This window comes from Herpailurus yagouaroundi, unplaced genomic scaffold (genome assembly GCF_014898765.1).
Source record: "Herpailurus yagouaroundi ecotype Mexico unplaced genomic scaffold, PumYag 187, whole genome shotgun sequence".
In the NCBI taxonomy this organism is placed as follows: domain Eukaryota; kingdom Metazoa; phylum Chordata; class Mammalia; order Carnivora; family Felidae; genus Herpailurus; species Herpailurus yagouaroundi.
Genome location: NW_024412418.1, coordinates 3,418,738 through 3,435,334, shown reverse-complemented (window position 1 = coordinate 3,435,334; position 16,597 = coordinate 3,418,738). Strand labels below are relative to the sequence as shown.

The 16,597-nt window shown below is 50.3% G+C and overlaps 2 protein-coding genes across 6 annotated transcripts; one reads left to right on the top strand and one right to left on the bottom strand.

Annotated features, from left to right (window-relative positions):
* Nucleotides 1-134: 134 nt before the first annotated feature.
* YPEL4 (yippee like 4) lies at nt 135-5,590 on the bottom strand. 2 transcript variants are annotated; one of them, XM_040495100.1, is made up of 5 exons: nt 5,266-5,590; nt 2,593-2,917; nt 2,374-2,417; nt 1,927-2,035; nt 135-1,711 (listed from the first exon to the last, which is right to left on the bottom strand). In XM_040495100.1, the coding sequence occupies exons 2-5, from the start codon at nt 2,731-2,733 to the stop codon at nt 1,622-1,624; spliced, it is 384 nt and encodes a 127-aa protein (XP_040351034.1). In that variant the 5' UTR covers nt 2,734-2,917; nt 5,266-5,590; the 3' UTR covers nt 135-1,621. The 2 variants fall into 2 exon arrangements, with proteins under 2 accessions (XP_040351034.1, XP_040351035.1); XM_040495101.1 differs by lacking the exon at nt 5,266-5,590 and adding an exon at nt 3,075-3,539.
* Nucleotides 5,591-9,141: 3,551 nt separating this feature from the next.
* Nucleotides 9,142-12,386, top strand: CLP1 (cleavage factor polyribonucleotide kinase subunit 1). 4 transcript variants are annotated; one of them, XM_040495098.1, is made up of 4 exons: nt 9,142-9,279; nt 10,036-10,165; nt 10,245-10,872; nt 11,275-12,386. In XM_040495098.1, exons 3-4 carry the CDS (start codon nt 10,267-10,269, stop codon nt 11,944-11,946), a joined length of 1,278 nt encoding a protein of 425 aa, XP_040351032.1. In that variant the 5' UTR covers nt 9,142-9,279; nt 10,036-10,165; nt 10,245-10,266; the 3' UTR covers nt 11,947-12,386. The 4 variants fall into 4 exon arrangements, with proteins under 4 accessions (XP_040351032.1, XP_040351030.1, XP_040351033.1 ...); XM_040495096.1 differs by lacking the exon at nt 10,036-10,165 and having other exon boundaries at nt 9,143-9,279; XM_040495099.1 differs by lacking the exons at nt 9,142-9,279; nt 10,036-10,165 and adding an exon at nt 9,286-9,483.
* The last annotated feature ends 4,211 nt before the right edge of the window (nt 12,387-16,597 follow it).

Genomic DNA, 16,597 nt, shown 5'->3' with positions numbered 1-16,597 from the left:
CCCCCCCCCCCCCCCGCCTCAGGCCACAGCTGCCCTGCTGTCCACTGCATCTCCAGTGCATGACACAATGCCTGGCAGGTAACAGGTGCTTTGCAAAGATCTGCAATATCAATGAACGAATCTGGATAACAAGCTAGCTTACAAAAGGTGATTTTTATGATGTGTACAGTCCTCCCTGCGGTTGTCAGTGACCCAACAACAATGGGAATTTCACATCACTGCCCCGAAAATGCACGTGGGTCACATGGTTGCACTGATGGCTGCCATCTTGAGCTGTTCAGTTCCACTTTGGATCAAGCTGCCTTGCTTGATCGATTTTCCTTTCAGCCTCGAGTGTGGCCATGAGCTGACCCAAACATTCCAAGTCCAGGTTGAAAGGCAATAGGACCCAAGAACACCCTTGTTCAGGGGTGAGCCTCTTCCAGGTGCCCAATCCTGGATCCAGGCAATACCTGATAGATTGTCAAGGGCTCTGGAAGAGGCGCTGTTTTGGTTGCCCCCTTTGGAAACACTGCTCACAAAAGCCCTCGCTTCACTAAGCAAACCTCACCTGAAGACCCATCCCCCTGGTGAGGGCTCAAGTGGGGTCTTGACACAGACAAAGCAATTGCTGCCCTCTAGTGGCCTAAAGGGACAGGTACTGGGGAGAGTGTGACAGAATAGTGTAAGTTAAGGTCTGTGCATGGGAAGCAAAGTCAAGAGGAGAGAGTGCCTCACGGTTGCTTTTCCCCTTTTTATTAAAAATAGACCCAAACACTTTATGTATCATACAAAAGTTTCGTTCGCTGGTGGCAGCCACGAGGAAGCCTGGCCCCGTGGCACTGATGTCCCACCTCCCCTCCAAGGGACTGGGTCCCAGGGAGCAGTGGCTGGGCCTCAGAATGCCCGTACGGACTGCTCGCTCTGGAAACAGCCAGTGGGGGGTGGGGGCTGTTCCAGCAGCAGCTTCTCCCACCCCACCCCCTGGCGAAAGTCACGTACTCGAAAGTGCCTCTTTAGTGCCAAGATAAACTAACAAGTGGAGTAAAATGGAAACCCCTGTGATTCTTTCATTTCCCAGGGCCTGGGATCTGGGATTTCTTTCCTTCCACCCCCGAATGCTTTCTCCTACAAACAGGGGTGGGAAACTTCACCCTCAGACTCCGGTGTGTCGCAGTGTCTGAAGCCAAGATTTCACTCCCAACTCGAGCCCCTTCTCACCTGCTATTCTGTGGGCTGGGATCTACCAGCCCCATGCCTCAAAACTTGTCCTCCGTTCACTCAAAAAGAGTTTGGGGCAGAAACGGGTCCTCCCTTGGTCCTCTGCCTGATCTCCGCCCTGCCCTCACCTCCATTTTCAGGATCTTAGGGCTAGAAGAACCCGCAACCATCCCCTTTCCCCAGTTCTGGCTCTCCCTGACTGCTGCCCACTCCTGAGCCTTGAACACCCCTGGGGTACCCCAGACCCCTGTTCCAAAGGGGCCTGGGGGTGATGAGGTGGAGGCGGGGGAGGGGTGCCGGGAGCTGGGTTGCCCCCAGGGGTGGGGCAGTACTCATGCTGGTACGGACTGCTTTGCAGGGCCCGGGGACGGGTGCGGGGAGGGTGGGCATGCGGAGGAAGGGCACAGCCTGCCTGAGCCCCTCAGTCCCAGCCGTTGTCCTTCACCATGTGTGACATTTCAATGATGTACTTCCCCTCCTTGTACTTCTGGCTCGTCTCAAAAGCCTGCTCCTGGTGGAGGGGAAGCAGTGAAAGCAGGACAAAGCAGACCCCCTCCAGGACCTACTACTGCTGTACTACCCCTGCCCCCCAAGAGCCCCCCCCCCAACCCAGCAACTAACTCCCTCTTGCCTCTGGGCGTCATGCAAAAACCTGGCCATGTGGGCATGGGGGGGGGGGGGCTTGGTTGTCCGCTTGAGAGGGTGGCCCTCTCTCCTGGGACTTACGTATTTCCAGCCCAGCGTGGTTTTGCAGCTCTCGCAGAAAATATCAGCTACCGAGTGGAGCCCCGTGAGCAGGAGGCGCTGTTCGGCTGGTCCACAGCCCACGTTGACCCTGTCTCAGGAAAGAGGAAGGACCCGGCACCAGTGGAGTTGTTCCATCAGTTCAGCCCCCAAACAGCCCAAAGGAACTGCCATCTGGAGAGCGCTGAGCCCTGCCCAACTGGAAGGCCTGCCGGCAGCAATCCACCCGTTCATGACTAGTGCCCGGGCCTTCCCTCTCCAGTTCTGCCCACATGCTCCACGGGAGAACTGCACACTGGGTCTCTGGCCCCCTTTGCCAAAGCAGGAGGCGCCAGGCCACCTGCGGATGGCTTACCTCCCTTTCCCACACTGGAAAGTCATTCAGACACGCGCACACACACATACACGCAAAGAGAGAGGTAGACTCACACGGAGTTAAACAGGTAGGCTCGGCCATGGCTCCCTTGGAAAGACTGTGGAGACATAGGACAGACGGTGACTGCCGGGATGCCCTGGGCCCCACTGCCTGGGTCCCCCAGGGGCAAGGAAGAGGGCGGGTGGGCATTGTTGCCTCTCCGCCAGGTGAGTTTGGACAATCCTGGTGGGAGCTGGCAGGGCCGAGCGGCGGGGCCCCCCTGCTTGGCGTACCTTGGAAATAAGCTCATCGTGTTTGGCCAGGTGCGCACGGCAGTGGACGCAGCTGTAGGTGCGGTGGCAACGAGGCAGGTAGCTGCGGAACGTCTTGGCGGGGAGGCAGGCAGGGCCCGGGCCCGGGTCGCAGCTGGGCATGACGGGCTGGAGGACGATGCCCTGGCGGGCTGGAGGGGCTGGCGCCGTGCAGCCCCCACACAGTCGGTCGCAGGTGAAGCAGCGAAGCAGGTTGGCTAGAGCCGTGTTTCGGGGCAGGAGAAATGTGGGGGGGCTGCCCGGCCAGGGCCCCCCCAGACGTGAACCAGATAGAAATGGAAGTCACCTGGGAAGAGGGGAGAGTGCATCAGGAGAGCCCCTCCCGAGGGAACGAGGGAACGGGGAAGATGGGCTCAGCCCTCCCCTGCCCCTACTTCCCCCATCACGATCGTTCCCCCGAGCCCCCCCCCCCTGGGGGGGCGGGGGGCAGCGTCCAGTCGCACTCTCTCCCCGGTCCCTGGATTCCCGCCTGCTCTGGCAGCTGTTCCAGGCCTCCGGTGCCACAGCCGGGGAGGTGGTGTCTTTCCCTCCTGGGGCGGGAGCAGCCTCCACCATTTTCCACTGAGAGCAGCCTGCTGGTGCAAATGCTGCCATGGGAGCAACGTCATCTGCGAGTTGCTCTCGCCTGGGTTTTGGCTCTTTGGTGAGGGTCTGCGTCCTACGTGCGCCGGAAGGCTCAGGTTCAGAGCCTCTTGCAAGTTGGGGAAGCCTGGCGGTTTTTCTTTTCTGTGGCCTCCATTTGCAACGCAATTGGTCCTTCGTAGGTGTCGCGTGGGAGAGAGGCCAGCAGGCGGGCAAGTACACACGCCCTGCTCGGCCCTTTCCTGGGCCTGGGGTCCTGCACTCCCGGAACTAGAACTTCATGGCTGTCTCCATTGGTACTGACAACCTCAGATGTGGCTCTTCGCCCGGTCCCGCGCTTTGGTCCTCTCATTCCAGCTTTTCTCAGCTTCTGAGCCCCTTGGTCCGTCTGTACTGCTCTAACTGTTGCCTTAGCCTCAGTGAAAGACGTGGACATTCAGCCCGTGGAGAGACAGACCTGACAGCCGGAAGCCATGGGAAGTGGGGATCACTTCGGGGAGGGTGGCACTCCTGGGCTAGGTGATGTGCAGTGGGAGCAGAAGTGGGAGATTCTTATTTTCAAAACCTATGCTCTGGGGTATAAGGCAGAGAACGTTTCCACCTTTTCCCAGGGCCAGGGACGAACAGCAGTGACTCTTGTGGGTGACAGCAGATAAAATAATTGCTGGTTTCTGGTTAGGAATGGTGAGAAAGATATTGGTATCTGTCCAGACTCCAGTCCCAAAGTGACTGAGGGTACAAGAGGCAGAGGATAAGAAGGGAGGTGTCCTCTGTTGCCTCTGATAAGGCGTCTCCTTCATGGGGCTTTCAGGCCTGTTGTGGGTGATTTAGCTCAAGTCCAGTTCAGAGGTGCCAGCTCGGTGCGCTGGCAAGGCAAGGCCACTAAGCAGAGCAGGGACAGTGTGGCTGCGAGTAGTCAGGGCAAAGAGGCTCTCATCATGTCCTCTGTGGTGGCCACTGGTGCCCCAGCCATTTTAGCGTTTCCTGGGGCCGCCAGGCAGCAGTCTCTCCACAGAACCCCCAACAGAGCCCGTCTTCAGTTTGAGGTCCTTTCCCTGTGGCTGGGCCCCAGAAAGACACCTTGAGCTGAGTTCAGGGTGACATTGGGCTCTGGCCGCAGGAGTCTGGGCCCTCCTCACCAGCGTCCACTTCCCAGGTCTGCCTTCAAACTTTGCCTGAGTTCCCCTCTGCTGCTCTCCACCTAAGTGCACCTGTGAAGGGGCTGGCTGGGTCCCTGCTCTCTAGCTCCTGCCCCAGCCTATGTCACGCCTCCCTCCCTCTCTCTCCCCTGCTTCCCCATCAGGCCAAAGAGAGGCTGCACAGAAGGCCAGAGAATCACTCGCGCGCGCGCGGGGGGGGGGGGGGGGGGCGGGGCCCCGGGGGGCGGGCGGGGGAGATGGGTTCATTTCTTTCCCGGCTCAGATCACAGGGAGAAGCAAGCTGGGCAAATGATGGAAAAACAAAGGCAAGCTGAGTGTTAGGGAGAGGATATTCCCCCAAGTGAGCCTGGGCTGGACCGTGGGAGGTAGGGAAGAGGGAGGGCTGGTGGGGGGGGGGGGGCGGGCGGTGTGCTGAGCAACCAGTGCTGACAGCAGAGGCGCCCAGGCAGAGGCTCGGGGAACCAGGTGCGAATCCTGTGCCTGGGGGAGTAAGGGGGGGGGGCGGACGCAACACCTGCTCACAATGGATTTTCTCATCTCCTCCGAGGTTTCATCCCCCACCCCCTCCCACCCCCGGGCTGGCGTTCTCGGTATGGTATGGTCCAAATAATCAGCAGCGCAGCCAGCTCCCCGGTCGGGCTTCGGGGGTCTGCATCAGCAGCAAAACAATAAACAGTGAGGCCTGATGCAGCAGCCGAAGTTGCCGGGAAATCTAAGTGCGGAACCGTCAGAGCTCGGAGAGGGAGAGAGGAGCAGAGGCAGCGGGGAGGGGGAAGGGAGGACAAAGGGTGGATGAATAATGCTTTTGCCATGGGGAGAAAGCAACACGCAGCAGGAGGAGGACATTTGCAAAGGGGAAAAAAATTCATTTGGAGAAGGGCTGCCCCCTCACCTTGAGGTCTGCTCCAGAGATCTCCGTCTATCTCTCTCTCTCTCAATCTCTCAATCTCTCTGCTCACTCTTCTCTCTTCTCTTTCCGCTCCTTCAATTGGGAAGGGGATGGGGGCGGGGGAGAGTAGTTAGGGGCTCGAGACTGGGCTGCCAAGCTGGCCAGCTGCTGGGGGGCCAGAGGTTGTCTCTCGTCTGTACCTCGGTCTGTGGGTGAATGTAGCTGTGTGTTGTGGAACTGCATCATAACACTGTGAGTCATCCGTCCCCCCACCCCCTCACCTCCCACGTCAGAGCAGGGCTGGGAGACACAGGAGGCGGGTCGGGAGGAAGGGAGGGGGCAGGCGGCGAGGGATGGGGCTAGGGGAGGGAGCAGAGGGCCGGGGTGGCCAGGGGGGCGCAGGAGGAAAGGCTGGTTGCCGAGGAGGAAGGCGGTGTGGCCAAGCAGACAGAAGGAACCTGGAGGAAGGACAGGGCTGGCCATGATGGAGTATGGGTGGCAGGGCCGGCCGGAGGAAAGGAGGTGGCCAGGCGGTGACAGTGAGAGAGGATGCGGAGAGGCGTGTGCACACACATCCAAGATGATATATTTCCCTATCAGCTCCGATGCCCGCCCTGACGCAGGGAAAAGAGAGACATATTCATTGTCACATAGGGCAAACTGTGCCCCCAAGCTTGTACCGGACACTTCCAAGCCTCAGCTTAATGTCCCCGAAAGGGTCACAGATGAAATTGGACATCTCACAAGCAGGAACCTCTGCTCAGCTACCTCCAAGCTGCTTGTGCTTTCTGGACAGAAACACCCACATTACAGAAGGTTCTCTAACGGGCTGTAAACTTTCTGAGAAGCGTCCTCTGGGAAACTCCTCTCTGCATCCCAGGACTGCAGTGCCTAGCGCAGAGCCCCGCATCCAGAAGACGATCAGAAAACAGCGGCTGAGTTGCATCTTCAGACGTGGTCCGAGTGTCTGGCTTGGGTCTCAGAGAGATCTGAGTTTGAATCCAGCTCTGCCAATATGCTCACGAGGAACCACTGGGCGAGTTGCTGATCCTGTTTGTCCTTCAGTTTTCCTCTTCTGCTAAATGAAGCTTGTGACATTTACCCCATGGAGAGGTGAAATAAGGTGAAGTAACCTGTAAACACCTAAAAAGTGCCTGGCAGGCTATAAATATAAATATAAATATAAATATAAATAACAGCAGCTACTATTATTTCAAAAATAGTGTGCTCAACTTAATATCCTTAAACCCAGAGAGGATTTACTCTTAAATTCTGAGATCTCAAGAGACGCATACCAACTTGATATCTTAGGAAGAACTTATATCTCTCAGTGCTATTTTTTCTATCAGCTTCCAAGTATTTTTCATTTGACTCAGATTCTATTTTTCATGTAGTGCTGTCCTGTGCATATCTTTAAAGTATGTGGGCACAGAACACATTCTCTAAGATGAAAAACCCCAACTTCTAACAGAGGCTACCATCTAGAAAATGAAGTGTGACAAAAAAAGAAAGAAAGAAAGAAAGAAAGAAAGAAAGAAAGAAAGAAAGAAAGAGAAAGAAAATGAAGTGTGACAAAGATAGGGACTTAGAAAGGACAGCTTGTGGGTGGTTTGTCTTTTCACATGCAAGGAAGGAAAGAGTAGGGAGATGTGGGTAATGGGAGGCCTTGCTAGCTGGGTATGAAAAAATACAAGGAATTCTGAATATTTAATCAGGGAAGATTCTGGAGTTTGAGGTAAATTGTGAAAACACAGTGCAGGTGTCGTGAGTGATATCACCGAGGTTTGGAAGTGAGAGAGAGAACTGGGTAAAGGAAGAAGTGTTTCTGTCTGGGCAGCAGATGAGAAAGGAAAGGCAAGTGGAGGGAGGCATTTGAGGAACCATTCTTGCAGGGAAATGACAGAAGTGGGGAAAGGGTAGGTGAGTAGCTCTTAGGGCAAGGATGGAGAGCTTGGAAGCAAAAAGGGATACCAATGAATTTAACTCAGGAAGAAAATGATCAAAGATTCAGCTGGAGAGGAAAATAAAAAAGACACACGAGGACCGTATTGTGGGGGGTGCAGATGACAAGGGCTCTTGGTGGAAGTTAAAAAGCGAGGAGAGCTTAGGCAAGCATGGATGCTCTATATGTTGTGCCGTCACTTTGTTTAAGAAGTGAAACAGTCCAAAGGAGGAGAGGGGTTTCTTTGCGTGAAATTCAGCTTGCGATGGCTATATAGTATCCAAATAAAGATGTCCTTCAGATATCTGGGAGAAATTGCCTCAAGGGAGAGAGTGTGGAGGCAAAGAAACAGATCTGGGAGGTAGACTGCAGGGAAACAGGAGAGGCTGTGCTCATTCTGGGAAAAAAATTGGCAAATAGAATCCTGGAACTGAATTTTTGAAGGACGGTGAAGGATCATGGGATATTTAACAGGTCACCAGAGAATGCATGCCGTGGTGAATGAGTGAATGAAAGCAAACCATTAAAGAAAAAGCTGTGAGCAGTGAGGATGGCACTCCCACGCAAATGATTGCTAGGGTAGGGCCACTGTGAAAAAGGCAACCCAGAAAATCATCCCAGGTTTCTGGACCCGGATTAACCGTGGTAACCGGACTGAAGAAAGTACTCATCCGTAAAGTTGGGATGACAATTTCAGTATATTCACAGGATTCTTGTGAGGATTAAATGAATTTACGCCTGTCAAGCCCCTTGAATAGTACCTAGCATCTAACACTATGTGTTGGCTATTATAATAGCAAACTCCCAAATCCTGGGTTTGAGTCCTAGCTTGAGCAAGTCCCTTCACCTACCTTAGTCTCCTCTCTCGTCTGAAAGTGGAGATAATAAAACTAACTTTACAGGGTGGCTGTGAAAGAAGATAGTGAAAAGGGCTTTGACAAATATTTAAACTACTGTACAAATGGATGGCATTATTCGTGCTCCCCCTCCTCAACCTATAATAAAAACTTAAAAAGCTATAATCAAATGCTGTGTTACAGTGTGCTTAGTACTTTACATGTATCATCCCATTCAATCTTTAAAAACAACTTTAAGAGGTTGAGTACAGTTATTATCCCTATTTTAGACAGGAAACTGGGTCTCAGAGTTTGAGCCTGATCTGCCCAAAGTCACGCAGTGAGAAAGTGGCATAGCAGAGCACAAGATTCCAAAGCCCAAGCTCGCGAGAATTACAGACCGTGGCCCAACCTGTTGCCTGCGGGGTAAATGGTTGGCCTGGTATAACTGACGGGGATTCAGGGAGGGAAAGGAGTCCCCAACAGAACTCCCCACTCGATAGGAGAGACGTTGTTGGGTAATGACTGACCTAAAGAGTAACTGGAAGAAATCCTTGGGTTGTTATTCTTTTATTAAAACAAACAAACAAAAAATATTAATGCCCTCTAGGTGCCACGCATTGTGTCAGGTAGGGGATGACAGCCCAGGCTGGCCTCGGACAAGCTGTTCTTCGCTTTCCTTACTCTCAGATTTCCTCGTGTTCCACGTGGGGTTTTGCGCATTTTCTCACATCCTGGCTTGTGGTCCCGGCAAGCAGACGGTCGTGGGACCCAGATGGTGAGCCTACCCCCGCTTCCCGCCGCCCTTCTCCTTTCCCGGCTGCAGGTGAGCGGGCACACTGGGGCGACAATCCGCAGTAGCCGCGCCTCGGCAACCATTGGCTCCTCGGCGGGTCCCCGCCCCGCGCGGGGCGTAACCGCCACGCCTCCTACCCCCCGGCGCGCCGGCTTCGCAAACAATATGGGCCACCGCCCCTCCCACCTTCGGCGTCACGATTAAAAACAATCCTTTAACTACAACTCCCAGAGGGCCGAGCGGCTGCGCGAGCTCAACAGTTCGAGGCCGTTCCCGCACAACTACATATCCCAAGGGACATCGCGCGACCGCGGCTCCTCCATTGCGCAAGTGCGGAACCGCTTTTGTTTCCGGCGTGGAACTGGGCGAGCGTGGCGTGTATTTGGGTTTAGGTCCGGCCGGGAGCTCGTCGTTTTACCGGTTTGGGTTCGTGGCTTGTGCAGGTGAGATGATAAGCTCAGGAATGCAACCGTCGCCCCTTAGAGCCTGGACAGACTTCGGCGTCTGGGAGTGCCGGGACAGATGCTGGACTTAGAGCTGCGGCTCGGGATCGGAAATCATTCTTCATTACTTCTCGGCGTTTTCTAGTTTACGGAGTAATTTTTTCCCTCCAACAGTCCCCAGCACAACACTTTGTGAGAGGAAGTGTAAGTGACTCCAGGTGACAGCTGAGGAGAAGGTTAGGTGATTTGTCTAAAGACACTACCTAGTAGTTGCTGAGCGGGACCTTAATGCTGTTTCCAAGTGCAAACTCCATATTCTCTGCTTTGCATCCAGATTGCAGACGCCCTTTCTTGTTGAATAAGAGGGAATCAGTTGCCCTCTTAAGTCGAGTATCCCGAGAGTGACGAAAGGAGCAATGGAGGTGATATAATCAAGTCTTAGGTCAATCTGTAGATACAGTTTTCTTTTTTTTTTTAATTTTTTTTTCAACGTTTATTTATTTTTGGGACAGAGAGAGACAGAGCATGAACGGGGGAGGGGCAGAGAGAGAGGGAGACACAGAATCGGAAACAGGCTCCAGGCTCCGAGCCATCAGCCCAGAGCCTGACGCGGGGCTCGAACTCACGGACCGCGAGATCGTGACCTGGCTGAAGTCGGACGCTCAACCGACTGCGCCACCCAGGCGCCCCCAGTTTTCTTATGTCTGAGTCATTTATTTACTCGGTGTACGTATGAGGTGCCTACCGGTTGTCCAGTCCTATTCTAGATACTAGAGATACAGCAGCAAACCAGACTGCCCAACCCTTACGTTCCAGTGGGGGTAGACAGACAATAAATGTATAGTGAGACAGGTGGTGATCACAGATAAGGAGAAAAATAAAGCAGGTAAGGAGAAGTATCCATTGGAGGATTTTGAACAGTGTCCTAACTTCTGTTTAGATCTGATAATTAATTTGTGTTCTAGGCTCAGCAGCTACACAGAAAAGATGGGAGAGGAGGCCAATGATGACAAGAAGCCAACAACTAAATTTGAACTAGAGCGAGAAACAGAACTTCGCTTTGAGGTGGAGGCATCTCAGTCAGTTCAGTTGGAGCTGCTGGCTGGGATGGCAGAAATCTTCGGCACAGAGCTGACCCGAAACAAGAAATTCACTTTTGATGCCGGTGCCAAGGTGGCTGTTTTCACTTGGCATGGCTGTTCTTTACAGCTGAGTGGCCGCACCGAGGTGGCTTATGTCTCCAAGGACACTCCTATGTTACTTTATCTCAACACTCACACAGCCTTGGAGCAGATGAGGAGGCAGGCGGAGAAGGAAGAAGAGCGAGGCCCCCGGGTGATGGTAGTGGGCCCCACTGATGTGGGCAAGTCCACAGTGTGCCGTCTACTGCTCAACTACGCAGTGCGTTTGGGCCGCCGTCCTACTTACGTGGAGCTGGATGTGGGTCAGGGCTCTGTTTCCATCCCTGGTACCATGGGGGCCCTCTACATTGAGCGGCCGGCAGATGTTGAAGAGGGATTCTCTATCCAGGCCCCTCTGGTGTATCATTTTGGCTCCACCACTCCTGGCACCAACATCAAGCTTTATAATAAGGTCAGAGCCGGCGCCAAGGGGGGATGGAGGGAAGGGCTGCTATCAGGATAGGAAGCTGTGCAAAAGTGTGCTAATTAAAACCGTCTGTGGTCATTTCTTTGCTCCCTCTCAGCTGGTATTACTTCCAGATGATTTTGGGAAAGACCGTTTCAGATATAAGTCAACCTCAGATTGTTAAACAAGTCTGTGGACCCGTTGTTAAGTAATTAACTCAATCTCTACTTAGGACATGAAACAATAAACAGAAGAAACAACATAAAAACGAAATCCATGTTAATGAGGTTAAAACCACAGCCATTAAGAATGTCATCTTCTCTTGTACCTAATAACCACTTATTCTACATAGCTATGAGTTTGCTAGTTTTGTGTCTCTTTTCCTCACCTTCGTGCTTTCTTCTGCAGATTACTTCTCGTTTAGCGGATGTGTTCAATCAAAGATGTGAAGTGAACCGAAGGGCCTCTGTGAGTGGCTGTGTCATTAATACCTGTGGCTGGGTCAAGGGCTCTGGTTACCAGGCCCTGGTGCACGCTGCCTCAGCCTTTGAGGTAGATGTGGTTGTGGTTCTGGATCAAGAACGACTGTACAACGAACTAAAACGGGACCTGCCTCACTTTGTACGCACTGTGCTGCTCCCTAAATCCGGGGGTGTGGTTGAACGCTCCAAAGACTTCCGGCGGGAATGTAGGGATGAGCGTATCCGTGAGTATTTCTATGGATTCCGGGGCTGTTTCTATCCCCATGCCTTCAATGTCAAATTTTCAGATGTGAAAATCTACAAAGTTGGGGCACCCACCATTCCAGACTCCTGTTTGCCTTTGGGCATGTCTCAGGAGGACAATCAACTCAAGCTAGTACCTGTCACGCCTGGCCGCGATATGGTGCACCACCTCCTGAGTGTTAGCACTGCTGAGGGCACAGAGGAGAACCTTTCTGAGACAAGTGTCGCTGGCTTCATCGTGGTGACCAGCGTGGACCTGGAGCATCAGGTGTTTACTGTTCTCTCTCCGGCCCCCCGCCCACTGCCTAAGAACTTCCTTCTCATCATGGATATCAGGTTCATGGATCTTAAGTAGAGACTAGCAGGAAGCCTTGCTGCCTGGGACGTAGAGGTCTTCTGGTCATCACCAAAGGCAGACGGGCTGAGGTATGAGAATCTGTTGAGGCCATGCGGGCCAGTAAATAGTGAACTAGTAGAAAGCATATTTCTACCTCTTGAAACAGCCGGTGGTAACCTAACTCTTCCAATCTTGAGCCAAGTGGAAAACTAGGAGAATATAATTGGTTTCTTGGATCACCTAAGGTGCCGCTTTGAATTCTCTGAGGCCCTGGAGAGTCCCATTTCTGCCACTGTCCACTTGGTGGACTAATTTTTAGGAGAAATTTTTTTACTATTACTGCTTTATATTCTGTATATAGTACTTGTTATCTCATTTATCCAGGATGAAAGATTGAATCAGGAGGCCTCTTTCAAGTCTAAACTTGGAAAATTTTAATAAATATTTTTGCCATATCACGGAAGTTGGTATAATTTTTAAAAATTTTGTTTTTGGGGCGCCTGGGTGGCGCAGTCGGTTGAGTGTCTGACTTCAGCCAGGTCACGATCTCGCGGTCCGTGGGTTCGAGCCCCGCGTCAGGCTCTGGGCTGATGGCTCGGAGACTGGAGCCTGTTTCCGATTCTGTGTCTCCCTCTCTCTCTGCCCCTCCCCCGTTCATGCTCTGTCTCTCTCTGTCCCAAGGATAAATAAACGTTGAAAAAAAAAATTAAAAAAAAAATTTTTTTTGTTTTTTCCCCTAAGCACTATGGAAACATCACTGGAACGAGTTACTGCTAAACTCTTAGAGGAGAGGAAAGCCAAGAGCCCACTTGTGAACCAAGCAAGTGAATTTTTATAATGGTTCTCCTTCCCTTCCCTTCCCTTCCCTCATAGGTAAATAGATGCTAAATCTGTTGTCCATGCTGGTTTACTATGACGAGCTGAAGCGGCTGGTGATAAAGTTGGATTGAGATTTCTAGCCTGATCGTTTTCCAGACGTAGCTCATTTGCTGTCTCGGCTGCAGTTGTCTTTCCTATTGTCTGTCCGGTTGGGAACTGGGTCCTAGGTCCAACTGTAAATTCAGCTTTTTCAGGTGGTAAGAAGCTGGGAAAGCCCATTCTCTTTTGATTTCTTGCGGATTATTTGTGTTCCTAGTTTAGATTGGATTGAGTAAATATGTGATGCCCTTCTTTCCTTCTTTCCGCAAGATCTTTATTGAGTATCTGTTATTTGCTATTGTAGATGGGGAACAACATAGACAAAGTCTTACAGAGCTTACATAGAATGAAAAACAAAAACAGTAAGTGCTATGCAGAGACTGAAAATTGGGTGATCTGAGACAGAGTGACTAGGACAGTGCTTTAGACTGGGTGGTCAGGACAGGCCTCCCCTGAGCACGTTTGGCGTTAAGACCTAAATGGCTGGGTGAGACTGGGACAAAATCTTCCTGGGGGAGGAAACCCTGCAAAACGCTAAGAAAGGAAAAAATTTGATGTGTTTGATGAAGGGAGAGGCTGGTGTATCAAGGGAAGCTTGGTAAAAATTGAGGCTGGAGGGGGCAGCAGAGACCAGATAACGTAAGGCTTTTGTAATCCAAGAGCAGTGGCAAATGATGGGAGAGGGGTGGTGTCTTAGTTCCTTCAGGCTGCTGTAACAACATGCCACAGACTAGATAGCCTATAAACATCAGAGATTTCTCACAGTTCTGGAGGCAGGAAAGTCCAAGGTCAGGGCACCAGCAAGGTCCTATTGTGATGATGGCTCACTTTGGGGTTGCAGACTGCCTAATTCTAGCTATGTCCTCACATTGTAGAGGGCCAGGGATACGCTGTGGAGCCTCTTTTACAAAGGCACTAATCCCATTCACGAAGCATGATCTAAGCATTTCTCAAAGGCCCTATCTCCCAATACCATCATTTTGGGGGCTTATTATTTCAACATATGAATTCTGGGGGGACATAAACACTTAGACTAAAGCAGGTGGTTACACAGAGGAATGGTCTGATTTTGAAAAGATCGTTGCTCTGTGGATAATGGAAAGAGTTAGGATCAAGGATACAAGTTAGACTTGGGTAGTTTCAGTGTGAGAATTGATAGGGGATTAGACTAGCAGAGGTGGAATTGGTGAGTAGATTGCCTTGGGATATTTTGGAGGTAAGGTACGACTTGGCTGATGGAAGTGGTGGAGAAAAGAAGGTGGAATCAAAGCTGATTTCTGTATTTCTTACTAGAGTGGCTAGATTGGATAGGAGATTGGGGAAATTCATGGAAGGAGGAGAGAATATCAAGAGTCCTACTTTAGCAACATTAAGTGTCAGCTGTCTACTAGTCATCCATATGGAGATGCTGTGTGGACAGGTAGAAAAAAGAAAGAATCTGGAAGGTGTGGGAAAGTTAGGGCTGAAGGTTTATGGGAGCTGTTGGCTTGTAGAAGTCTTTTAAGGCAGTAGTATTGGATAAAATTCTTTAGGAACTGTATAAATGGAAATCAGAAGATAGAGATGGACTTTCAGGGCACCCAAACATAAGAGGCAAAGTATAACGGGAGCTAGCAAAGGAGACTTGGCTATGGATCTGAAAGCATGGAGGTCAGTATTGACCTTATGAGTGTAGTTTTGGACTGGTGGAGATAAAAGTCCTATTGAAATATATATATTATTGAAAAAAATAATATGAACTGAAGAAGTAAAGATAACATCTATAGACAACTCTTTCATGAAGCTTTGCTAAGAGGGGGCTGGATGTAGGATTAAGGGAGGGTTTGTTAGTTTTTTTTAAGATAGGGTGACACAGCATATCAACAGACTAGAGGGAGAGAATTTAATGATTGGTATGGGAATCTTCTTGACACCATTCTATTTTTTTCTGTGTTCAAATACAAGGTCAAAGGAGAAATTCAGAAGAAAATGTAGGAGTGAAGGGGGTGAGATCCAGAGCACAAGGGGAGAAAGTGCTTTAACATAAGCAGAGACCTCTCACAAGGACAGGTGGGAAGGCAGCAGGATTTAAACATAAAGAGGGTGGGGTGCTTGGCTGGCTCAGTCGGAAGAACATGTGACTCTTGATCTCAGGGTCGTGAGTTCAAGCCTAAGGTTGGGTATAGATATTACTACAAAAATAAAAGATCGTTGGTGGTTTTGGTACTGAAAGGGCATTCGTCTCTGTGCCTAAATCCAAGGGTAGCAGTTTGTTTTTGTCTGTTTTTTTTTTTTTTAAGTTTATTTGTTTTGAGAGAGAGTGTGGGAGGAGCAGAGAGAGAGAGGGAGAGAAAGAATCCCAAGCAGGCGCCGCACTTTCAGCGAAGAGCCCGATGTAGGGCTCCATCTCACTAACCAAGTGAGATCACAACCTGAGCCCAAACCAAGAGTCTGAGACTTAACTAACTGAGCCACCCAAGCGCCCCTGCCTGTTTACCAATAAGTTGAAGTAAAATTGACCTTGTAGTTTGCCGTCTATCAGCATGAGAAGATGTAAAGGACTGGAAAACTATACATTAGACAAAAACTATAAGGTGTTATGTGATCTACATAGCAAATTAATTTATTTGAAGTTTGGGTGGTGTGGATACCTCATTGTTTTAGCCTAGATTTTACTGTGCAGTAGTTTTCAGAAGTGGCTGGTACTTTAAACCTTATGCTCTATTAAACATCCTTTCCAGGAAATATCTTGCATGATCCTAAAACAAACGGGACAAGAAAATGGAATCTCATCTAAATCTTGGGATAATGATTATGCCACCATTATTGCTCCTCCGGCTAAGAGGCTGGCATCTAGTAGTCAAGTGTCCTAGGGGAGTTTTAGCTGTGTGGTTGGTTGGTGGAAGATGAAATTTTTATTTTCATTTGGTAGTGTCTCTAGCTAAAAGACAAGACAAGTGACAGGTTATTAGACTGTTGAAAGTAGGAAAAGAAAGACGCCCGATTTGTGAATTTGGGGAAATGAAGTCTTAAAATCAAAAATATGCAGTAGAAAAGTGAAATATGATTTCCTAAAGAAACAAATTAACCTGATTTACAGATAGAAAAGCCTCTATAAATAAAAGAAATACTGTGTCTCCAATAATACCTTAGCTTTGCCTTTTATATGGTCTAAAATGTTATCAAGATTTCATTTTTTATCAAAAAAGGGGGGGGGCTTTCATTTTCTAGTACACACTGCCAGTAAAAGAATTCTATAGTGTGTTGCAGTAAATGGACTGAAATCCTGAATTGGGATGAATTGGGGCGCCTGGGTGGCTCAGTCCGCTAAGCATCTGACCTCTGCTCAGGTCATGATCTCCGGGCTCATGAGTTCCAGCCCTGCATGGGGCTCTGTTCTGACAGCTCAGAGCCTGGAGCCTGCTTCAGATTTTGTGTCTCCCTCTCTCTCTGCCCCTTCCCCGCTCGTACTCTGTCTCTCTCCCCTTCAAAAATAAATGAACGTTAATTTTTTTTTTTTTTTTAAAGAATGAACTAGAGCCTGATTTTATACGCCATGTCAGAGGAGCTAGACTAGATCCCAGAAAACCTTTGTCCTTTATCTTGCTGCCTAGTACTAAAGTATCAGACCACAGTTAAACCAGAAACATTTGACACCAAACCCGAGGACACACCGCAGGATTTAGAATCACACTTTACAGGTGAAGAACCTTGATTTCAGAGAAGTGGCTGCTGGAACACTTTGGTTATGTAATAGCCAGAGCTGCTTTCA